General features: G+C 45.0%; 2 protein-coding genes across 2 annotated transcripts; one reads left to right on the forward strand and one right to left on the reverse strand.

Moving 5' to 3' along the window:
* Positions 1-21,056: 21,056 nt before the first annotated feature.
* On the reverse strand, positions 21,057-21,737 carry LOC123456528 (antifreeze protein Maxi-like). The gene is made up of 2 exons (XM_045139879.1): positions 21,360-21,737; positions 21,057-21,251 (listed from the first exon to the last, which is right to left on the reverse strand). Exons 1-2 carry the CDS (start codon positions 21,735-21,737, stop codon positions 21,057-21,059), a joined length of 573 nt encoding a protein of 190 aa, XP_044995814.1.
* Positions 21,642-22,503, forward strand: Pabpc1l2b (poly(A) binding protein cytoplasmic 1 like 2B). The gene has a single exon (XM_004660903.2). The coding sequence runs from the start codon at positions 21,736-21,738 to the stop codon at positions 22,336-22,338; it is 603 nt and encodes a 200-aa protein (XP_004660960.1). The 5' UTR covers positions 21,642-21,735; the 3' UTR covers positions 22,339-22,503.
* The last annotated feature ends 2,579 nt before the right edge of the window (positions 22,504-25,082 follow it).

The raw sequence follows: 25,082 nt of genomic DNA on the forward strand, positions 1-25,082 counted from the left end.
GAAGGAGAGAGAAAGTGGGAAAGAGAGAGAGAATGAGCGTACCAGGGCTTCCAGCCACTGCAAACGAACTCCAGACGCGTGTGCCCCCCTGTGCATCTGGCTAACGTGGGTCCCGGGGAGTCGAGCCTTGAACCAGTGTCCTTAGGCTTCACAGGCAAGCGCTTAACAGCTAAGCCATCTCTCTAGCCCCCTCTGTAGAGCTTTTTAAAAATGTATTTATTTATTTATTTATTTGAGAGAGAGAAAGAGATAGAAAGAGACAATGGGCATGCTAGGGCTGCCAGCCACTGCAAACGAACTCCAGATGCATGTGCCTCCTCGTGTATCTGGCTTATGTAGGTCCTGGGGAACCAAACCGGTTCTTTTGGCTTTGCAGGCAAACACCTTAATCATTAAGCTATCTTGTTCAGCCCTATGGAGTTTTAATGGAATATTTTCTACTTGTCTGTTACATTCATTTGATCCATTGTCTTATTTAGTTGCATTGCTTATTTAGTTTCTGTTTGGATGATCTTTCTACTGGTAAAAGTGGGGTCTTCATGTCACTCTCTATTAATTTGTTGGTGAAAGACACCATGGTAAATCAAAACCCATTAAAACCAGGTGTGGTGGCACACACCATTAATCCCAGCACTTAGGAGGCAGAGGTAGGAAAATCGCTGTGGGTTAAAGGCCAGCCTGATACTACATAGTGAATTCCAGGTCAGCCTGGAGGAGAGGGAGACTTTACCTCAAGAATATACATATATATATATATATATATATATATATATATATATATATATATATGCAGAAATCCAGAGTCTACATAGAACTCAACACTAAATCAGACAACTAACAGGCTTCCAAGGCTCAGGGAACATTCTGAAAGAGGGGCAGAAACATTATAAGAGGTACAGAGAGGGTAGGAATACCCTGTGGTCTAGTTGCCCCCACCCAACTGAGAATGACTGAGGCCTTCATGACCCCCGCAGTGAATATCATAATCCCATTGAGGAGGGCACCCAGGGAAATGGGAGGGGGTGAGCAATAAAAGAACATTCACTACCTTTTATAAAATAAAATTTTAAAATGATAATTTTTTTTGGTTTTTTGAGGTAGGGTCTCACTCTACCCAGGCTGACCTGGAATTCACTATGGAGTCTCAGGGTAGCCTTGAACTCACGGCAATCCTCCTGCTTCTGCCTCCGAGTGCTGGGATTAAAAGCGTGCGCCTCCATGTCCGGCTATAAAGAATAATTTTAAAACACAAGTGTGCTAGTTAGATTAAATGTTGCCTATGGTCTCACTTCTCTTGAATACTTGATTGCCAGCTAGTGGCAATTTTGGAAATCGAGCTTTGTGAGGGGGCTGTGTGCCTGATCAGACCTTGAGGTTTATCCCAGCCCACTTGGGTGTACAGGTGCTCACTCCCTCTTGCTGCTACCTCCTAGCTGATGTGACAAGATGTGATGCCCAAACATTGCTCTGCTGTGCTTTTCCCTCCCATGATGAAGATTCCCTTAAAAGGTGTAAGCTGAAAAAGGGGGCACAAGCATCAGGAGTTCATTTCCAGTCGCTGGAGGCCCTGGCATACGAATTCTATCTTTCTCTCTCTCTCTCTCTCTCTCTCTCTGTCTCTGTCTCTCTCTCTCTCTCACTTTATCTCTCTCTGCCTGTCACTCTGAAGTAAATAAATAAAAATAAATAATTTTTCCTAAATGGGGAAAAACTGTAAGCTTTTCCACTAAAATCAGGAACAAGACAAGGGTGTCCACTGTCCCCACTTCTATTTAATATAGTTTTGGAAGTCTTAGCCATAGCAATAAGGCAAGAGACATACATAAAAGGTATACAAATTGGAAAGGAAGAAATCAAGTTATCATTATTTGCAGATGACATGATTCTATACATAAAGGACCCTAAAGACTCTACTAGCAAGCTGTTAGAGCTGATCAAAACCTACAGCAATGTAGCAGGATACAAAATAAGTACACAGAAATCAGTAGCCTTCATATATGCTAACAACAAACACTCAGAGGATGAAATCAGAGAATCACTCCCATTCACAATTGCATCAAAAAAAATAAAATACCTTGGAATAAACCTAACCAAGGAAGTAAAGAATCTATACAATGAGAACTTTAAAACACTCAAGCGAGAAATTGCAGAAGACACTAGAAAGTGGAAAAACATCCCTTGTTCCTGGATTGGAAGAATCAATATCGTGAAAATGGCAATCTTACCTAAAGCAATCTACACATTTAATGCAATCCCTATCAAAATTCCAAAGGCTTTCTTCATGGAAATAGAAAAAACAATCCAAAAATTCATTTCGAATCACACAAACCTCGAATATCTAGAATAATACTGACCAACAAAAAAGAGGCTGGTGGTATCACCATACCTGATTTTTTTTTAATTTTTATTAACATTTTCCATGATTATAAAATATATCCCATGGTAATTCCCTCCCTCCCCACCCCCACACTTTCCCGTTTGAAATTCCATTCTCAATCATATTACCTCCCCATTACAATCATTGTAATTACATATATACAATATCAACCTATTAAGTATCCTCCTCCCTTCCTTTCTCCACCCTTTATGTCTCCTTTTCAACTTACTGGCCTCTGCTACTAAGTATTTTCATTCTCACACAGAAGCCCAGTCATCTGTAGCTAGGATCCCCATATGAGGGAGAACATGTGGCGCTTGGCTTTCTGGGCCTGGGTTACCTGACTTAGTATAATACTTTCCAGGTCCATCCATTTTTCTGCAAATTTCATAACTTCATTTTTCTTTACCGCTGAGTAGAACTCCATTGTATAAATGTACCACATCTTCATTATCCACTCATCTGTTGAGGGACATCTAGGCTGGTTCCATTTCCCAGCTATTATAAATTGAGCAGCAATAAACATGGTTGAGCATGTACTTCTAAGGAAATGAGATGAGTCCTTTGGATATATGCCTAGGAGTGCTATAGCTGGGTCATATGGTAGATCAATCTCTAGCTGCTTTAGGAACCTCCACACTGTTTTCCACAATGGCTGGACCAGATTGCATTCCCACCAGCAGTGCAGAAGGGTTCCTTTTTTTCCACATCCCCGCCAACATTTATGATCATTTGTTTTCATGATGGTGGCCAATCTGACAGGAGTGAGATGGAATCTCAATGTAGTTTTAATCTGCATTTCCCTGATGACTAGTGACGTAGAACATTTTTTTAGGTGCTTATATGCCATTCGTATTTCTTCCTTTGAGAACTCTCTATTTAGCTCCTTAGCCCATTTTTTGATTGGCTTGTTTGATTCCTTATTAGTTAACTTTTTGAGTTCTTTGTATATCCTAGATATTAATCCTCTATCAGATATATAGCTGGCGAAGATTTTTTCCCATTCTGTAGGTTGCCTCTTTGCTTTTTTCACTGTGTCCTTTGCGGTGCAAAATCTTTGTAATTTCATTAGGTCCCAGTGGTTAATCTGTGGTTTTATTGCCTGAGCAATTGGGGTTGTATTCAGAAAGTCTTTGCCAAGACCAATATGTTGAAGGGTTTCCCCTACTTTTTCCTCTAGCAGTTTCAAAGTTTCCGGTCTGATGTTAAGGTCTTTAATCCATTTGGACTTAATTCTTGTGCATGGCGAGAGAGAAGAATCTATTTTCATCCTTCTGCAGATATTTATCCAGTTTTCAAAACACCATTTGTTGAAGAGGCTGTCTCTTCTCCAATGAGTATTTTTGGCATTTTTATCGAATATCAGCTGGCTATAGCTACTTGGGCTTACATCTGGGTCCTCTATTCTGTTCCACTGATCTACATGTCTGTTTTTGTGCCAGTAACATGCTGTTTTTGTTACTATGGCTCTGTAGTATAGGTTAAAATCAGGTATGGTGATACCACCAGCCTCTTTTTTGTTGCTCAGTATTATTCTAGATATTCGAGGTTTTTTGTGATTCCAAATGAATTTTTGGATTGTTTTTTCTATTTCCATGAAGAAAGCCTTTGGAATTTTGATAGGGATTGCATTAAATGTGTAGATTGCTTTTGGTAAGATTGCCATTTTCACGATATTGATTCTTCCAATCCAGGAACAAGGGATGTTTCTCCACTTTCTAGTGTCTTCTGCAATTTCTCGCTTGAGTGTCTTAAAGTTCTCATTGTATAGATTCTTTACTTCCTTGGTTAGGTTTATTCCAAGGTATTTTATTTTTTTTGATGCAATTGTGAATGGGAGTGATTCTCTGATTTCATCCTCTGTGTGTTTGTTGTTAGCATATACGAAGGCTACTGATTTCTGTGTATTTATTTTGTATCCTGCTACATTGCTGTAGGTTTTGATCAGCTCTAACAGCTTGCTAGTAGAGTCTTTAGGGTCCTTTATGTATAGAATCATGTCATCTGCAAATAATGATAACTTGATTTCTTCCTTTCCAATTTGTATCCCTTTTATGTGTGTCTCTTGCGTTATTGCTATGGCTAAGACTTCCAAAACTATATTAAATAGAAGTGGAGACAGTGGACACCCTTTTCTTGTTCCTGATTTTAGTGGAAAAGCTTCCAGTTTTTCCCCATTTAGTAATATGTTGGCTGTAGGCTTGTCATAAATAGCCTTTATTATATTGAGATATGTTCCTTCTATTCCCAGTCTCTGTAGGACTTTTATCATGAAGGGATGTTGGATTTTGTCAAATGCTTTCTCTGCATCTAATGAGATGATCATGTGATTTTTGTCCTTCAACCCATTTATGTAATGTATTACATTTATAGATTTGCGTATGTTGAACCATCCCTGCATCTCTGGGATAAAGCCTACTTGGTCAGGGTGAATGATCTTTTTGATATACTCTTGTATTCTGTTTGCCAATATTTTGTTGAGAATTTTTGCATCTATGTTCATGAGGGAGATTGGTCTGTAATTTTCTTTTTTTGTTCTATCTTTGCCTGGTTTTGGTATCAGGGTGATGCTGGCCTCATAGAAGGAGTTTGGTATGATTCCTTCTTTTTCTATTTCCTGGAAAAGCTTAGGAAGCAATGGTGTTAGCTCTTCCTTAAAAGTCTGGTAAAATTCAGCAGTGAATCCATCCGGGCCTGGGCTTTTTTTAGTTGGGAGATTATTGATAACTGCTCGGATCTCCATGTTTGTTATAGGTCTATTTAAGTGATTAATCTCATTTTGATTTAATTTAGGTAGGTCATATAGATCAAGGAAATCATCCATTTCTTTCAGATTTTCATACTTTGTGGAGTATATGCTTTTATAGTATGTCCCTATGATTTTTTGAATTTCTCTGGAATCTGTTGTGATGTTACCTTGTTCATCTCTGATTTTATTAATTTGTGTCTCTTCTCTCTTTCTTTTGGTTAGATTTGCTAAGGGTTTATCAATCTTGTTTATCCTTTCAAAGAACCAACTCTTTGTTTCATTAATTCTTTGGATTGTTCTTTTTGTTTCTATTTCATTAACTTCTGCCCTAATCTTTATTATTTCTTCCCGTCTACTACTTCTGGTTTGCCTTGTTCTTCTTTTTCCAAGGCTTTAAGGCGAAGCATTAGGTCGTTTACTTGCGACCTTTCTAATTTCTTAATATAGGCACTTAAGGCTATAAATTTACCTCTTAGAACTGCCTTCATTGTGTCCCAGAGATTTTGGTATGTTGTGTTCTCATTATCATTTGACTCTATAAATTTTTTGATTTCCTTTTTGATTTCTTCATTGACCCACTCATCATTTAGTAGTGTATTGTTTAGTTTCCATGATTTTGTGTATGCTCTATAGCCTTTCTTGCTACTGATTTGTAGTTTAATTCCATTGTGGTCAGATAGAATGCAAGGAATTATTTCAATTTTCCTGAATTTGTTAAGATTTGCTTTGTGTCCTAATATATGGTCTATTTTAGAGAATGTTCCATGTGCTGCTGAAAAGAATGTATATTCTGCAGCCTTTGGATGAAATGTCCTGTATATATCTGTTAGGTCCATTCCTTCTATGACCTCATTTAGTCCAGATGCCTCTCTGTTTATTCTTTCCCTGGATGACCTGTCAATTGATGAGAGTGGGGTGTTAAAGTCACCCACCACCACTGTGTTTGGTGTTATCTGTGACCTTAGTTCTAATAGTGTTTGTTTGATGAATTTGGGAGCCCCCATGTTAGGTGCATATATGTTTAGGATTGTAATGTCCTCCTGTTGTAGTGTGCCCTTAATCAATATAAAGTGACCTTCCTTATCTTTTTTGACTAACTTCGGACTAAAGTCCACCCTGTCTGATATTAGGATAGCAACCCCTGCTTGTTTTCTAGGCCCATTTGCTTGAAACACCGTCTTCCAACCTTTCACCCTAAGATAATGTCTATCCTTTGTAGAAAGGTGAGTTTCTTGGAGACAACAAATTTTAGGATCCTGCTTTTTAACCCAGTCTGCAAATCTATGTCTTTTCGTTGGGGCATTGAGACCGTTGATATTAAGAGATATTATTGAAAGGTGTGTATTTATGTTTGCCATTTTTTTGTGTGTGTGTGTGTTACTTGTTCTACCTGTGCTCTCTTCTGTTAACTGGTATTTGAGTATGGCTGGTTTTTTCTAGGTTCCTTATATGTGTGCTTTTCCTTTTGTTCAGCATGGAGGATTCTATCAAGTATTTTCTGTAGAGCTGGTTTTGTCTTCAGATATTCCTTTAACCTGCTTTTGTCATGGAATGTCTTTATTTCTCCATCTATTTGGATGGATAACTTTGCAGGATAAAGTAACCTTGGTTGACAGTTGTTATCTTTCAGAACTTGGAATATATCACTCCAGGCCCTTCTGGCTTTAAAAGTTTGTGTTGAATAATCTGCTGTAATCCTGATGGGCTTGCTTTTGTAGGTAACTTGATTTTTCTCTCTAACTGCTTTCAATATTTTTTCTTTGGTTTGTGTGTTTGGAAGTTTGAGTATAATGTGGCGAGGAGAGTTTCTTTCTGGGTTTTGTCTGGCTGGGGTTCTAAAGGCTTCCTGTATCTGTATTGGCACCTCTTTACCAATTTGGGGAAAATTTTCCTCTATGATTTTGTTGAAGATGCCTACTATGCCTCTGGAGTGGAGTTCTTCTCCTTCTACTATGCCCTGAATTCTTATATTGGATCTTTTCATAGTGTCCCGAATATCTTGAAATTCCCACTCATACTTTTCTATAAGTTTGTCTTTCTCTTTGTTGGACTGCATTAGGTCTGCCACCTGATCTTCTAGCTTAGATATTCTGTCCTCTCCCTCATCCATCCTACTGGTAAGATTTTCTACAGAGTTTTTTATTTCATTAACTGTGTTCTTCATTGCTAGTAATTCTGACTGGTTTTTCTTTATTATTTCTATTTCTCTATTTATGTCTTGTATTGCCTTCTTTATTTCATTAAATTGGTGTCCTGCCTCTTCTTTGATTCCTTTGATTTCCTCTTTGATTTCCTCTTTGATTTCTTCTTTGATTGTTTTCATGTGTTCTTTGACCTCTTTGAACATATTTATAATTATTCTTTTGAACTCTTTCTCAGGCATTTCTTCTAACTCTTTCTCACTGGAGGACATTTCTGATGCATTAATACTTTTAGGTGGATTTATATCGTCTTGCTTTTTAGTGTTTCCTGTGTTATAATGTATATATTTTTGCATCTTGGATTAAGTTAATGCTTGGATTTTCTAGCTAGCTGTGTATTCTTAGCTGTATCAATTGATTTGATGTAATATATTTTCAGGGTAGGACCTTAAGGTATTAGGTGTGGCTCTTAAGACTCTCAGAGTATCTACAAAGATGTTCTTAGGGGTTGAGTTTCCCTGCTATAGGAGTATTCAAGCAGGCTGAGTGGAATAATATACTGGTAGATTCTAAAATTTAACTAAACACTGTACCCATTCCATCAAAAACAGCCCCGAGTATGTATGCAAGAGTAGTTATTATAATGACCAGATCCTCTATCAACAAAGAGGTTTAGATTTCTGGTCTGTTGAGGTATCCAAGTCAGCTTGTGACCAAGTGAGACCCTTCCCTGGTGCAATCCCAGTTACCTTGGGTGATTGTGGTCTCAGTCAAGTTGCTGCCTGGGTCGTCGGGCTGCTGTTCTGATTTCTGGAGCTGGGCACTTGCTTTTCCTACGGGGCAAACTGAGCCGCTGCTGCCGCCTCTGCAGCTGTTGTAGCTGCCACCCCCGGAGCCACCACCGCTGCTGTAGCTGCCGTTGCCGTGTCCACCACTGCTGCTCACCCCGAAGCCGCTGCTGTGGGATCTGCCACCGCTGCCGCTCCTGGGTCCGCTGCTGCTGGGGCCACTGGTACCGGTGCTGGAGCCGCTGAAGTTGCTGCCGAATTCTGCTCCTGCTTGGGTCCCGCCGTCAGCCCAAGTTGGCGTGGCCGGGTCCCGGGCCGCTGTTGTGTTCGCTGGAGCTGGGTTCAGGCGGCGGGGGAGGGGAGGGAGCCGCAGCTGCTCTGGTTGTATCGCTTCTCCACGTGTGCTTTTACCTCGCGGTCTGCTCCTCCCTCCGTTGCTCGCTGCCGTTCTCCCCTCACGTTTCCCGAGTTGCGGAGAGCGCGGTGTGAGGGGAAAATCCCGCACCTGGCTTGTCCTGCGGCTCGAGCCGAGAGTCCGGCGGTTTTCTGCCGCTCCGCGGTTGCGGCGGGTGGCCGAGCCGCCCCGGAACCGCTGTTCCCGCCTGTGCAGGCTCTGGATGCTCTATAACTCTTCCACTTCTCCGCTGCCGCCTCAACTTCCTATACACCTCACTTTTTAGTAAAAGTGTGTATTTTGCTGAGTGTTTTTTTGTCTTCCCCCCCCCCCCCAGGCTGCTTTGGCGTGGTATCTACGCCGCCATCTTAACCGGAAGTCACCATACCTGATTTAAACCTATACTACAGAGCCATAGTAACAAAAACAGCATGGTAGTGGCACAAAAACAGACATGTAGATCAGTGGAACAGAATAGAGGACCCAGATGTAAGCCCAAGTAGCTATAGCCACCTGATATTCGATAAAAATGCCAAAAATACTCATTGGAGAAGAGACTGCCTCCTCAGCAAATGGTGTTTTGAAAACTGGATAAATATCTGCAGAAGGATGAAAACAGATTCTTCTCTCTCGCCATGCACAAGAATTAAGTCCAAATGGATTAAAGACCTTAACATCAGACCGGAAACTTTGAAACTGCTAGAGGAAAAAGTAGGGGAAACCCTTCAACATATTGGTCTTGGCAAAGACTTTCTGAATACAACCCCAATTGCTCAGGCAATAAAACCACAGATTAACCACTGAGACCTAATGAAATTACAAAGATTTTGCACCGCAAAGGACACAGCGAAAAAAGCAAAGAGGCAACCTACAGAATGGGAAAAAATCTTTGCCAGCTATATATCTGATAGAGGATTAATATCTAGGATATACAAAGAACTCAAAAAGTTAAATAATAAGGAATCAAACAAGCCAATCAAAAAATGGGCTATGGAGCTAAATAGAGAGTTCTCAAAGGAAGAAATATGAATGGCATATAAGCATCTAAAAAAATGTTCTACGTCACTAGTCATCAGGGAAATGCTGATTAAAAATACATTGAGATTCCATCTCACTCCTGTCAGATTGGCCACCATCATGAAAACAAATGATCATAAATGTTGGCGGGGATGTGGGAAAAAAGGAACCCTTCTGCACTGCTGGTGGGAATGCAATCTGGTCCAGCCATTGTGGAAAACAGTGTGGAGGTTCCTAAAACAGCTAGAGATTGATCTACCATATGACCCAGCTATAGCACTCCTAGGCATATATCCAAAGGACTCATCTCATTTCCTTAGAAGTACATGCTCAACCATGTTTATTGCTGCTCAATTTATAATAGCTGGGAAATGGAACCAGCCTAGATGTCCCTCAACAGATGAGTGGATAATGAAGATGTGGTACATTTATACAATGGAGTTCTACTCAGCGGTAAAGAAAAATGAAGTTATGAAATTTGCAGAAAAATGGATGGACCTGGAAAGTATTATACTAAGTCAGGTAACCCAGGCCCAGAAAGCCAAGCGCCACATGTTCTCTCTCATATGTGGATCCTAGCTACAGATGACTGGGCTTCTGCGTGAGAATGAAAATACTTAGTAGCAGAGGCCAGTAAGTTGAAAAGGAGACATAAAGGGTGGAGAAAGGAAGGGAGGAGGATACTTAATAGGTTGATATTGTATATATGTAATTACAATGATTGTAATGGGGAGGTAATATGAGGGAGAATGGAATTTCAAATGGGAAAGTGTGGGGGTAGGGAGGGAGGGAATTACCATGGGATATATTTTATAATCATGGAAAATGTTAATAAAAATTTAAAAAAAAATAATTTCTAAAGTGTAAGCTGAAATAAACCATTTCCTCCCATTAAAAAAAAAAATGTTGGGCTGGAGAGATGGCTTAGCGGTTAAGCGCTTGCCTGTGAAGCCTAAGGACCCCGGTTCGAGGCTCGGTTCCCCAGGTCCCACGTTAGCCATATGCACAAAGGGGCGCACACGTCTGGAGTTCGTTTGCAGAGGCTGGAAGCTCTGGCGCGCCCATTCTCTCTCCCTCCCTCTATCTGTCATTCTCTCTGTGTCTGTTGCTCTCAAATAAATAAATAAATAAAAATTAAAAAAAAAATGTTCTTCGCACCTACATTTGGTTCATGTATGTTTAGGATTGACATATCTGACTGATCACTTGTTTCCTCTGTGAATATGAATTGGCCTTCATTTTCTCTTGATTATTTTTGGTTTGAAGTGTCTTTGGTCTAATGTTAATTTAATATATTCACGCCTGTTTGTTTCCTATTTCATATTTGCTTGGAATAATTCTTTTCATTCCTTTCACTCTAGGTTGGTGTTTGTCTTTTTGTTAACATGGATTTCTAGAAGACAGCAAATGGATGGATGCAGCTTTTCTGCTCCAACAGTTAACCTGTGTTTTGATTGGGGAGTAGAGTCCACTGACATTCAGAGTTATATTTGACAAGTGTGAGTTAATCCCTGTCATGTTGAAGGTTATGTGGAGTTTGGTGTTTTCTCCTTATTTGCTTTAACGACTGGCATCGCTGAGATTATTGTTTTCCCCTCCAGTGTGCTCTTGAGTATGTTTATTCTTCTCCTCATGTGAACTGTTTCTTCCAGTATTCTCTTTAGGGCTGGCTTAGTGCTCATATATTCATAAAACCAGCTTTGATCACTGAAAGTTTTCTGTTCAGTTGGAATTAGGAGGGATAATTTGGTGCGTATAGTAGTTTGGGTTGGCATCTTTGATCTTACAATATTTGACCTACCCCATTCCAAGTACTTCTGACTTTTTTACAGTTTCCATTGAAAAATTCAATGTAATTGATGGGCTTGCTTTTGTAACCTAGGAGCTATTGCTTTCTTGCATCTTTTCATATTCTTTCTTTGTTTCCTGTGTTTAATATTTTAAGTGTCATGTATCATGAGGACTTTGCTCTTTGGCCCTGTCTATTTGGTAGGCTATTTGATTCTTGTGCCCAGATGGGTCTCACATTTAAAAGATTCAGAAGTGTTTCTTGTACAGTCTTATTGAAGATATTCTTTATTTTCTTGACCTGTAGTTTTGCCACTTCTTGTATGTCCATGATTTGAATGTTTTGTGTCTGTTTTTAAGGTTTCCCATATTTTCCTCATGTTCTGTGTGGTGGTTTGATTCAGGTGTCCCCCATAAACCTAGATGGTCTGAATGCTAGGTTCCCAGCTGATGGAGATTTGGGAATTAACAACTTTTGGAGGGAGTGTATTGTTACAACCAGTTCCCTGTTGCTAGTGCTTGGCACACTCCCCTGTTACTATTGTCTACCTTACGGTGGCCAGGGGGTGATGTCTACCCTTTGCTCATGCTGTCATTGTCCCTGTCATCATGGAGCTTCCCCTCAAGCCTGTAAGCCAAATTAAACCTCACTTTTCCCCACAAGCTGCTCTTGGGTGGGTGATTTCTACCAGTAATGCAAACCTGACTGCAACATTCTGTTTATCTGTTTCATTGATCTTGTGTTTCAGTGAGCTTCATGTTGCTGGCAGAAAAACACCCAAGCAAGAGCAGCTTGTGGGATGAAAGGGTTTATTTTGGCTTACAGACTTGAGGGGAAGCACCATGATGGCTGGGGGAAATGATGGCATGAGAAGAGAGGGTGGACAACACCTTCTGGCCAACATCAGGTAGACAACAGCAACGGAAGAGTGTGCCAAACACTAGCCATGGGAATTTGGCTGTAAGACTCATAAGTCTGTCACCCAACAATACACTGCCTCCAGGATGCTCCAATTCCATAATTGCCGCCAGCTGGGGACGGAGCATTCAGAACAGATGTTAATGGGGCGGGGGAGTGGAACTGAATCAAACCACTAGAAATTTTCATTGATTTTGGTCTCCTAATCTAATTTCCTTGCCTTGCCTTCAAGGTGCAAGCAACCTGTCCTTTAGATGACCTATTCTATTAGTGAGACTTAGGTTTTACTTCAGCTATTCACTCTCCTAGTGTTTCATTTTCCTTTCACAGTTTGACATTTTCATCACCTGAGCAAGATTGCCTGTTGTCTCTTGCAACTCATCCAGGTAAATGATCATATCCCATTTGAATTCACTGAGTTCATTCTGACTCAGTAAGAGTTCTTTCTGTTGATTCTCTTTCATTTCACTCAGCCCTTTGTTCATGGCCCCATCAAATTTGTTGCATACACTTATCATAGTTACATTCTGGAATTCCGTGTCTGGAGTTCCTTCTAAGTAGATTTCATTAGCAGCTTCCACGATGGGACTGAAATTCTTAGTGGAGATCAGTCGCCTATTTTTCTTGTGTGATTCTTTTGCATTCGACTTTCCCCATCTGGAGATAATACTTTTGTCTTGTTGGGAATGTAGCTACAGCAGTTTTAGAGGGGCCTGTATGGGGTGTCCTTGGCAGACTTGATCTCGGCATGTGTGGTTTAGCAGTCTGTACATTGGTCTGTAATATGTTTATTGGAAGACAAGCAACATATTCTGAGAGCCTAGGCTACTCATCTATTCGCATGGCATGTGTGTATGCACGTATGTGTGTGTGTGTGTGTGCGTGCGCGCACGCGCGCATGCACTTTGGGTTGTGGGTAGCCTGTAGCAGCCAGCAAGGAGTAAGTCTAGCACCAAGTGTGTCTGATCTCCAGTCTGGGAAGGCACAAGTCTAGGGTCCACCTGCTTGAAGGATTGGACCCTGGGTGGAGCTAATGAGAAAGCATAGGTCCCACTCCATGTGCAGGCAGTCTCCAGACAGGTCTGTGATGGCTACATGTGGGAATATGATCATCAGTGGGAGGGCCTAGTATAGTTGCCCAAACTCAATGGAGGAACAGGCAGGGGACCAGTGTAGAAGGTTGAATGTATTCCACTATGGACACAGGTATTATAATTAAACTTCTGACTTGGACCTCCAGCTATCTGGCTGCAGGAGGTTTCATTGGGTCCAGATCTGGAGTCCATCCCAAAGGTGTGTTTAGGGGTACATCTCATTCCAGGCCAAAGTTTTATAGAGAGGCCTGATCTCTGGTGGTGTGCCATCTGACTGCTGCTGGTCTGTGCTTGCTGTTTCTTGGTGTTGCTGACTGATAGTGGCTTCTGTCTCTGCTTAGATTTATGAATGGGACTCCGCTGCTTCCGCCATCAATGGAAATTCAACTGGATCTGTAAGCTTCAAATATATACCATCCACCCATAAAGTGTGCTTAGTCTGGGTATTCATACCCGAATCGAGGAACTGTCTATAACAGCCAGGGAGTGGGAACAGCATAGAGTTCATTGGGGGAGGGGGTTAAGAACAACAGGCAAAAGATGCTGTTCAGCCGGGTGTGGTGGTGCACACCTTTGATCCCAGCACTCGGGAGGCAGAGGTAAGGGGACTGCCATCAGTGTGATGCCAGCCTGGAATGACATGGTGAATTCAAGTCAGCCTGGGTGAGAGTGAGACTATACCTCGAAAAACCAATGAAACAATAAGATAAAATAAAATATGTCCTTCAGCTTCTACCAGTTACTGAAGTGAATTTGGATGAAAAGGATGACCAGTCTGGTGGGAAGAGGTTACCCTGAGAATGCAGGAAACATAATGACAATTGGAAGTACAGTTTCAGAGCTTCCTATGTTTGGGAGGTGGGCGCCATAGGAATTGCAAAGAGACAGAACAGTGGCTTCAGGAACATGAGGTGAAGTAGGACACAGGTTTGACAGTCCATTAATGTCTTACAAAACTCTGATCAATGGTGGCAGTGTTCCTTATTCGTTGCAGGTGCCTGGCCTAGGAGGCACAGAAATGAGGCAACTGGGGAGGATGCAAGGAGAATGCTTGGCCTTTTCTGGATGACTTGCCTCTGGGACTTGCAGGATGAGTTAGCAAACAGACTGGAGGGTAACTTTCACACTATTTCCTTAAAATTTTTTTTGTTGTTGTTGACAACATAGATAACTATAGACAAGAGGTATTAATTCCCTCCACTCCTCCGCTTCCGCCTTCACAAATCCACTCTCCATCATATCCCTTCCCCCTCACAATTAGGCTCTCTTCTATTTTCATGTCATCACCTTTTCCTCCTATCATGTGAGCCCTATGTAGATAGTGCCAGGCATTGTGAGGTTATGGATATCCAGGCCATTTTGTATCTGCAAGATTTCATTGTAAGCAGTCCTGTCCTATGTTTGTCTCTTATATACTTTCCTTCACCCCTTCCACAATGGACCCCGAGCCTTGCAAGGTGTGATAGAGATGTTTCAGTGCTGAACACTCGTCGTTGTCCCTTCTCAGCACTATGGTGACCTTTGAGGCATCCCAGAGGTCACCGCCATCAGAAGAGAAGCTTCTCTAACCAAAAGTGAGAGTAGCATTAAAGTGTGGGTATGAATATTAAGAGAAGTGCTTGCTGGGCGGTTTGCTGAGCATAATACATATATTTAGCCAGACACCAGCAGGTGTTAACACCTCTAGAGCTCATGACATCTCTTGTCATAGGTTTTCATTACTGGGCATGTATCCCCTCCAGTGGAGGGAGTCTCCAGTCTAATTATCGAGTCGTTGGTTTCCCCAATAACAGACATGCCACTGTTGCACCAATTGGCTCATTTGGCCTGGCTGACCAAACTTAAGGCTTAGAGTGTCCACTGATTTTCTTTTTCTTTTCTTTTCTTTTCTTTTTTTTTTTTTTTTTTTGGCCACGGACGACATCTCTCTCCCATAGGGCTTTATACAGAGTACCTTCTTCTCTCCTTCTTCCAGCTGGTGTACAGGGGGGAGGTTTTCATCTCAAGTCCATCTTGATTTCTCAGTAAACTCACAGCCCAAGCAGGTGGAGACTTCAGCAATAGGTTTGACATAATTTCTGACCCTACATCTCCCTGATTCCCATACAGAGTATTGACCCAGTGTGCCATTCCCTGCTCCAAAGCTGACTTTTACCACATAGATATAGCACACCCTTTGGAAACTCCACCAAATTAGTACAACTGGTGGATATTGATGTTCATCACGCGATGAGCAAGAATGGATGTATATACTTACATGTGACATATTTAAATGTATATTATATCCATCACCCATTTAATAGACTCACTCGCCTACCATTCATGTGTTGTCACTCATTTCTGAAGTTTGGTCACCAACTGCCGTTAATACATCGGTGGGTACTGACTCTCGTGTTTGCAGAAAGCCCTGTGAATTCATGCAGTACCTCCGCTCTCATTCTTGCATTCTGGACCAGCTTCTGTCTCCCAAGCAAATGGATGCCAGGCAGCAAAAGCCTCATCACTGGGCTCCCCACTTTCCTTTGTGCCCTGCCCACTTGTGGAATTATCCATACAGAGCTGCCAAAGAGAAATTATTAAATGCCAATAAGATCCAGGCCCTCCTGCATTCATTCTTCTCCCTTGCTCCTCAGAACACTCTGAATAAGAAGCCAGCACTTCATCATGGCTCCCTCCAGAAACTGCACTTTCCTTCCTTGTTTCTTTCCTCTAGCTCCTCTCACACTAGCCTCAAGTCCTGATGGTACCTCTTCTCTTCTCTTAGTTCCAGGGTTTTTGTGCCACAGGACTGGGGGCATTGCAGCTGCCTCTGCTAGGCAGGTCTTTCCATGGCTCCTTTTAAGATAGGGAGCTTATCACTCTCCTCAGAAAGAACCTCCCCAGGCTTCATGTCTCCAGCTTGGCCAGTTTGGCAAAGTTCTCATTAAGTATGCATCAATTTATCTTCATTCTTTCCCCGAGCGCCTTATGGCAACCTTTAGTTTTATTTCATATTTTCAGATAAATCTGATATCTACCTTCCCACTAGAAAGTGAGCTCCTTGTGTGTGAGGTCCTCTGACTAGAATAAGGCATAATGCCTAGCAGGCCCTGCATGAAGACTTGATCTGAATGGCTGAATGCAGAAAATCAACACAACTCCCTTCCGCCAGAAAAGGGCCTTGTCTTTCCCCCACAGATACTCCACAGGGTCCTTTATTTAGTGTTTTTGCATCTCTCACTGTACTAAGTGCCCTAAACACTTGCTTGCAGGTGGCAGAAACTGATCACAAACTAACTTCAAAGATGGGGTTCCTGAGAACATACTTGGACAAAAAGTTCCAGATGTTGTCCTGGTCCCTTCTAGTCTCATGACATTGTTTTGAATCTTAGGGAGCATCTTCAGCACGAATTGGCTGAGTCTAGCCTGCCTCCCCCCAAAGGGGGCTCATTTATCATGCTGTGCCACTGTGTGCAGAGAGAGAGCCAAGTCGGGGAAGGAGCTTGTCAAACCCTTGCCATTATGTTGGTCCGCAGTGGATCCCCTTTGTGACTAGTCTCCAACTATTAATGCAGAGAAGCTCCTGTAATATTGTGACATCACATCTTCTCATCATCACGCCCTACTAGGTAACTATGTCTTTCCCCTTGGCGCCCGCCCCTTGGAGAGCCAACAGCAGTGGTGAACCATGAGCTTACCTGGCCCCCATCTGCAAGCAACCCAGGCCCCCAGGAGATTGGCTCCTAATTGGCAGTATTTTCCTTGACTGTGCACGAGCTCCATGTCTCTGTGTCTTGCTTTCAGCAGCAACAGCTCAGCATAGGGGCAGAGAGATGGGCTCTGCCCAGTGAGCAGAACCCCTGTCTGTGCATCTGATTCTCGGGCAGAGATGGAAATATCTGCCACACATGCCAAACTTGTGACTTCCTGGGCTGCATAGCTGTCCTGTCCAGTGTACCTTCTCAGAGCCAGTCAACACTGCCACTCAATGAACCAGCTTTACTTCCATAAAGAAGGTCGATTTGGATGCTGGATCAGGAATATGTGCTGGGCAGGTAACATTCCATGGCCACCATAGTCTAAGCACACAGAATTTGACAGTCTACTTAAGCACAGATGGCCTGGAAAGACTTGAAAATGTGTCCTAAGTCCGTAGCCAGCAGGGAACTGCAAATTGAAACTGCTTTGAGATGCTATCTGACTCTGGTCCGAATGGCTATCTTGAAGAAATGATGGTAAATGCTGGTGAGGACATGGGGGAAGGGGAAGCCTTCTCTATGGATGGTGGCAGTGTGAATCTTTACAGCCCCTCTGTAAACCAGTGTGGCAGTTCCTCAAAAACCTGAAGAAAAGAACTACCCTAGTACCCATCTCTACCACTCAATGGTGTATACCCAAAGGACTCTAGGTCAACCTTCCACAGAGATACTTGCACATTCGTGTTTCTTGCTATGCTATTCAGAGCAGCCATTAGATGGAATCAGTCTGGGTGTCTCTGAACAGATAAATGGATGAAGAAATTGTGGGGCATACCTACAACAGATTTTATGCAGCCGTACAGAGAAATGAATTCATGACACGTGCACGAGATTGAGGGCAACCGGACATCCTTATGTTAAGGGGATAAGCCAGACTCGGACAAAAACAGCACGTTTTCTATCACATGCGGGTCCTAGACTGAAAATTGTACAGATGTGTGTATGTATTTATACACAAATGTCTGTAGGTCACAAACCTACAGAGGGGTGCAAGAGAACTTCGGGGAGGCAGGGCAGACATGCGGAGAGTCATGAATTAGATATGGTACGAAAGCCTAAGAGGCCCTGGGAAGCTGGGTCAGTGGTGCAGAGTGCTTGCCTCTGAAGCATCAGGACCTCTCAGACCAGATCAACTCTGCAGGCTACATATGCAAACCTGGACTTGGCCATGCAAGTCTGTAACTCCAGTCCATGGTAAGCACAGGGGACGGAGACCAGAGATCTCTGGGCCTAGTGAAGGACAGTGGCTCCAGGAGAAGAAATATGAGGAGCAGCGATAAGCAGACGCCCAAAATTCTCCTCTGGCCTCCTTATGCACGGGTCTGAGGCACACGTCTCTATGTACATGAGTGCACACACCACACATCATACACATATGCGATGAAAGTAAAAGAGAGTTATAATGGGAAAACTATAATGCCACTTATGTATAAAGGTGTCAAGATGAAACCCTTCATTTTATATTCTAACCTTGAAAATCAATATAATTGAATTTATAGGCATATATTTATGTTTTAATTGTTTGTGTGTGCTCAAGTGTCTGAGTGCAGAGCCAGGCGTGCTACAGGGTGCATGTGGGGGAGAAAGTCGAGGTTAATCCTCTGTTCTTCGATCTGATTTGAAGTAGGGTTTCTTGCTGGCGATTCTCCTGCTGCTGCTGTTCTTTGCTGTGCTCCCCATGAGCTTCCAGAACAGGCTTTCTCTACCTCCGTTCTCGCCTTCAGCTTCAGTATCAGAGCCAGCATGCTGGGGTTACAGAAACCAGCCATAGCTCCTGGCTTTTATATTAAAAAATTAGACATTTATTTGAGGGGGGGGGAGAGAGAGAATGAATACAGCAGGGCCTCTATCCACTGTAAAGGAACTCCAGAGGCATATGCCACCTTGTGCATGTGCCTTACCTGGGTGCTGTGGAATTGAAGCTGGGCCCTTAGGCTTCGCAGGCAAGACCTTAACAGGTAGAGCCATCTCTCCAGCCCAACTTCTGTCTTTTTTTTTTTTTTTTTTTTTTTTTTGAGGTGGACTCTGGGGATTAACCTCCAGATAATGGTGAGTGATTTATCCACTGAGCCATTCTGCCCCCCTCCACACCTTCCACTCCCAGCCAAGAACCTAGTAGGTTTGTCCTGGCAATTCTGTTATCTTTAGTGGAAACCTGAGCTGGAGTGGAGTCAAGACATCCTGAGGAAAAGACATTATGTTTTCACCACTCTTTGAGATCTGATCCTACTGGCTTGTGCTCTGAGAACCCTGTTTCTGAAATGAAGAGGAGGGGCACAGGGAAGTGTTTTCTTGTCTCTTAGGAACTGGTTCCCACAGAATTTTCTTCTTTTTGCTCTACCTTGGAGTTCTATATGGCTGCAAAGGTGTGTGCCCATGTGTGCCTATGCGTTTGACCATGCACACTTGTATGTACACGGAGAGAGGCTCCAAACACGCAGAGCGACTTTGTGATTATTCATTCCACTTCTCTCCTTGCACATGCCCAGTGGTGACCATGACCTTGGGTACAGAGACCCCAGCGCCTTAACTTGACTTCAGGATTCAAAGGACTTCCAGCCCCCATCTCCCATGCTGTGCTCTTGGAGATTTGTCCTGGCCAGACTATCGAGCATGACCAAGAGTGACCATGTGTGTGCCTTGGCACAGAGGAATCCCACAGCCTGGAGTGCCTGCCTTATCACCTTTCATACCCCAGGATGGGGTGTCCTCTTTGGCATGGCCTTCCCTGGCGCCTACTGGGAACAGCTAGAGGCCGACCCCACTCTGTGGAGGATTTGAGGCTCCAGCTTCTCTTGATGCACTCTTCTGAAAGTTGCCAGCTGGCCTGTTCCCTCAACCTGGCTGCTCCGGCCAGGGAGACAAGGCTGCTCTCGCCACACACCGCCGCCCACACATCAGCACTCATTGCTGCCTGTATACATACCTACGGGCTGGTGTAAAGGCTGGTCGTGTCAGCCCAGAGCAAGAGTTCAGCTTCTGTCTTCCTTTTCCTTCTGAGCTCTGCCTTGTGCGTCTCTAGTCGAGGTTGGGAACGTTAGCACCTTGAGGGCAGAGCCAGAAATATGACAAGTGTCTGACTGTGCACCAGACAGGCCCTGTTCCCAGACATCGGTTTGGCTGTCCCTATCTTGCCAAGGAGCACAACGCTGGGGACAGGGTGCTCTTGATTCCGTCATGCAGACCGCATCCATCCACTCAGCTTGGCGAGGCCAGCGGGGAGTTGGGGGGCGGGGTAGGGTGCAGAACCCCGGGCCCATAGGTGCGCCTTGGGCTGGGGTAGGGCGTTCCAGCCCACATCCCTTGCCCCCCAGGACAGGCTTCCAGCCAGCCTGCGTCTTACTGCCTTGTGTCTCCCGGGCCCCCTGCATCCCCAGGGACTGCCTGGCTCTGACTCTGCATGTATGTGAGGCACAGCATTATGAATGAATGCGCATTCTGTATTCTGTCTTCTGCAAGTGTTGCGGAAGGAGAGGGGAAGAGGTGCGAAGGGGGGGGGGGGAGTAGCTCAGAAAATGGCTCAGCAGGCTGCGTGGGGAGCTGGGGAGACTCGTGCTTTCCTGGTGGTGACGTTAGGCAGTGCGTGTGTGGGGGGTGGGGGCTTTTTCTGGCGGGGGTTGCACATCCCCCCCCCATGCGCGAACACGGTTTCTTGGCTGGTTTAGGCCAAGCAAGCGTGTCTCGAAGGCCGCCCCACCCACTCTTGCAAGGTACTTGCTTTGATCACGGAAGCGTTCCATTTTGGGGGCGGGGGCATCAAATCCCCCCCCCCAGCACACGCAGGGAACCCGGATTCCTCGCGTCCAGAGCGGAGCCCTTCCGCTGGCGCCCTCGTCATAAATATGCCCGCGCTCCCAGAGGCTGCGCACTGGCACCCCCACCCCACTTCACGCCAGCCCGCCCCCGCCCCCGCCCCACCGCCCGCGGCCCCGCAGCCCCGCAGCAGCCACAGGGGGAACCAAAGAGACAGAAGCCTTCCCAGCTGCCCGGACCACAGACGCCAACACCCCCGCCCCCCACCACACGCCGCCCTCCCGCCCGCGCCCCGCACGCTAGCCCACGACCGAGCGGCGGCGGCGGCAGCAGCGGGCTGCGGCGACTCGGACCGGCGCGCTCCCGGCCGCGCTCGCCATCCCGGTGACTCGCTCTCCCAGTTCGACCGGAGCCAGGCCCCCCTCCGGCCGCTCGCGCTCACGCCCCCGGCCCGGGTTCCGGCACCCACCGGCCCTTCCCCGCCTCTCCGCCCCCTCAGTTCGCGGCAGGGGAGGTCGCGCTAGCGGCCCGGCGGCAGCGGCGACCGTGGCGACCGCGGCGACCGTGGCGGCGGCGGTGGCGGCGGCGGCGGCCGCGGCGGCGGAGGCGGCGGCGGCGACCGTGGCGGAGGCCGTGGCGGAGGCCTCCGTGGCGGAGGCGGAAGCAGAGGTGGAGGCTGAGGTGGAGGCGGAGGCCTCGGGCGAGGAGGCAGCGGCGGAGGCCACCCTGGGGGAGGTGGCGGCCGCCCTGGCTAGAGAGGAGGAGGAGGACGACGAGGAGGAGGAGGCCGCCCGGGCCGTGGCGGCGGCGGCGGCGGCGGCGGCGGCTGAGGCCAGCGCCGCAGCTGCAGCGGAGGCTGCGGCGGCCCCCTTGGGGGAGGTGGATGCGGATGAGGAGTTGGCGGCGGCGATCGCCGCGGAGGAGGCGGCTGCCCAAGCGGAGTCCGGCGAGGGCCCCGAGGGAAACCCAGACTTTCCCATGGCCTCGCTGTACGTGGGCGACCTGCACCCCGAGGTGACCGAGGCGATGCTGTACGAGAAGTTCAGTCCGGCCGGGCCCATCCTGTCCATCCGCATTTGCCGGGACAAGATCACCCGCCGCTCGTTGGGCTACGCGTACGTCAACTACCAGCAACCGGTGGACGCCAAGCGGGCCCTGGAGACCCTGAACTTTGATGTCATCAAGGGCAGGCCAGTGCGCATCATGTGGTCCCAGAGGGACCCCTCGCTCCGCAAGAGCGGGGTGGGCAACGTCTTCATCAAGAACCTGGGCAAGACCATCGACAACAAGGCGCTGTACAACATCTTCTCGGCCTTCGGCAACATCCTGTCCTGCAAGGTGGCCTGCGATGAGAAGGGCCCCAAGGGCTACGGGTTCGTGCACTTCCAGAAGCAGGAGTCGGCTGAGAGGGCCATAGATGCGCTGAATGGCATGTTCCTGAACTACCGCAAAATTTTCGTGGGGAGATTCAAGTCGCATAAAGAGAGGGAGGCAGAAAGGGGAGCCTGGGCCCGGCAGTCCACCAGTGCTGACCTCAGAGATTTCGAGGATGACACCGATGAGGAGGCCACCTTCCGATGAAGACGTCCTAGCAGCTAGCCAGTAGAGCCAGACCTTGGCTCTCACCCGGTTTACAGCGTCCCCGCCCCCACCCCCACCCACCAGCAGTGTATTGTATTGGGAGTGCAGGTCTCTCTCTCTCTCTCTCTCTCTCTCTCTCTCTCTCTCTCTCTCTCTCTCTCCTGTGTGTTTTCTGTCTCTCTAACGCTGTCTCTCTCTCCCCCTCTCTCTCTCTTCCTTCCTCTCTCCCCCCTCCACTCCTCTTCTGCTCCCCTTCATTCTTTTCTCCATCTGTCTGTCCCCACTCTGTCCTCCTCCTTCCTTTCCTCTCTCCTCTTAGCTCTCTCCTCTCCTCTCCTCTCCTCTCCTCTCCTCTCCTCTCCTCTCCTCTCCTCTCCTCTCCTCTCCTCTCCTCTCCTCTCCTCTCCTCTCCTCTCCTCTCCTCTCCTGTCCTGTCCTGTCCTGTCCTGTCCTGTCCTGTCTTCTGTCCTCTCCTCTCCTGTCTTCTGTCCTCTCCTCTCCTCCCCTCCCCTCCCCTCTCCTCCCCTCCCCTCTCCTCCCCTCCCCTCTCCTCTCCTCACCCCCAGCAAGGACATTGAGAAAAATCCTACTGATCTGTGCCATTCGATAGGTTAAAGGCTGCCTCTTCTCTCTGTGGTATGGTTCCTAAAATCATTCTCTCTCTCTCTCTCTCTCTCTCTCTCTCTCTTTCTCTCTCTGTTTACTGTACAGGTGGTACCACTCCATGGTAGAAACATCAGAAAGGAGAAGGAAGTCAGATGAGGGAAAAAGCAAGCGAGTATTTGCTCCCTAGCGTCCTCTTACCCAGAGAGGACCACTTTTACCTTTTCTGTGTGCTGATTTTCCAGGCTTTCTGCTCTCCCTTTTTCTCCCTCTCACCCCAAAGCCGCCTTCCCTTTCAACATACTGTTGTAGAATGGTTCAAGTATGTGGTGTTTCTTAACCTGCTTTTCTTTTCAGCAACTAATACCAAACAAAAATCAACCCATTGAACTTCTTTCCATGTTATTCAACAGGCTTACGAATCCTCATCTTCAGTGCCTGCAGAGTGCTCCTGTGTGTATCCATGAACCTTAACGTTTCTGTAATCATTCCAGCATTGTTGGACATTCAGGTGGTGCCTAGTTATTTCCCTGTGTTTAAAACCAACACTGCGTGCTCTGATGATGAGTGAATCCTTCCTTGTCAAGCCAACTCTGTGCTAGCATCCTGGATGGTTTCCTTAACTGTGGACTTGCAGGGTCCACATATAGACATTTCAGAGACTTTCCTTATGTGTTGCCAAAAGGCTACCTTCATAAGCATTGTACCAATTTGCACTTGTGCCAGCCAGCGCAGCTAGTAAAAGGAGTATTCCTGTTTCCCCTGCAAAGTCTCTTGGGCCATTGTAATTGGTGTTTGTGTGTGTGTGTGTGTGTGTGTGTGTGTGTGCGTGCGTGCGTGCGTGCGTGAGTGTGTGCGCATGTGTGTGTCTGTCTGTCTTGGCCAGTTTGGTGGTTTGCTAATGGTATTTCACTGTCCTGGTTATTTCATTGGAATTGATCGCTGTTAATCATTCCTTTTCACTGTTCCGCTCCCTTTCCCTGTTAAATAAAAACAAATCAACATTATTACAGGAAAAAAAAATAAGGCAGAGAGCAGATGAAAATGAATATTATTAGTTACCAATCCCAATGACAACCCTTGCCTTTTTGAATCATGTTCATCTGTATGTGCCCAGTGTTTTCCAGTAACTACCTGAAACATTTTTGCTTGTTGTGCCAGTATTTTTCTTATGCATATTTCACATATGTATATTATAATGTACATACTGTTTTCTATCTGCTTTTCACACATAAGTATGTGTGTATGTATTTATGCACACAGACTTTTGAACTTCATTTCCTTTCATTAAAGATAATTTTAAAATATTATCTCTGGCTACTAATTTTCACTCAATTTCATTGATTGACAGATAGATATATGTACAGATATATTCATGTCTTTATGTCCATGTGTTTGCATACACTTGTTCATGCTTTAAGTCTTTACTCTTTGTTGAACATAAACCTTATTGACATTCAAGATTGCTTCTTTAACAGATAGTGGTAGAAAAAAAATTAAAACCTTAATGTGTGTTTTGTGTGGAGAAATATAGTATAAGTTCATTTCTACAAGAAATTCTAATATTGTTAATGACTGATCTATCACAATTATTTGTCCATCTTGCCAATATTTTAATAGGGATAACAGTGTGGATATATATGTTCACATATAGAAATTATGCATATGCATAATAGGAAACATGTATTTAAATATTCATGTAAGAAAAAGAAGCAAAACAACCTAAAGCCAAGAATGGCTTCTGATATTGAGAATCATATCAGAGCCTGAAAAAGTAACATTTAATAGCTATCTACATATCTTTATAATACAATGTAGATTATTTCACTGGAGAATTTTCACTATTACATTTCTTTGGGAACTATCATTCTTTTGTTAGACATTCTCATGCAATTCTGTTCATATCTAATATTCCAGCTTGGGGATGATCTATTGTTTCTGCAACCAAACTGTCTGTATGTTTAAGGTATTTTCCTCCTTACAAGTTCAGTTTTGCCATGAACATCTTCATACATGAATATCTCAGAACATCTTTTTCCTGGTTGGATTTCACAGCCATAGACACTGAAGACAAATATTTTTGTTCATGTCTTGTCGCATGTTTCTACTACAAAATTAGTACTCTCTAGTAGTGTGGAAGA

The sequence above is a fragment of the Jaculus jaculus genome, chromosome X (assembly GCF_020740685.1).
Source record: "Jaculus jaculus isolate mJacJac1 chromosome X, mJacJac1.mat.Y.cur, whole genome shotgun sequence".
Classification (NCBI taxonomy): Eukaryota; Metazoa; Chordata; class Mammalia; order Rodentia; family Dipodidae; genus Jaculus; species Jaculus jaculus.

Excerpts from the sequence above, each read along its gene's own strand:
- Pabpc1l2b (XM_004660903.2), top strand. The coding sequence starts at position 21,736 with ATGGCCTCGCTGTACGTGGGCGACCTGCACCCCGAGGTGACCGAGGCG.
- LOC123456528 (XM_045139879.1), bottom strand. The coding sequence starts at position 21,737 with ATGGGAAAGTCTGGGTTTCCCTCGGGGCCCTCGCCGGACTCCGCTTGG. Across the intron at positions 21,252-21,359 it reads CGGTCGCCGCCGCCGCCTCC|GGGGCGGAGAGGCGGGGAAG; the intron begins GCCGCCGCGGCC and ends CCGCGAACTGAG.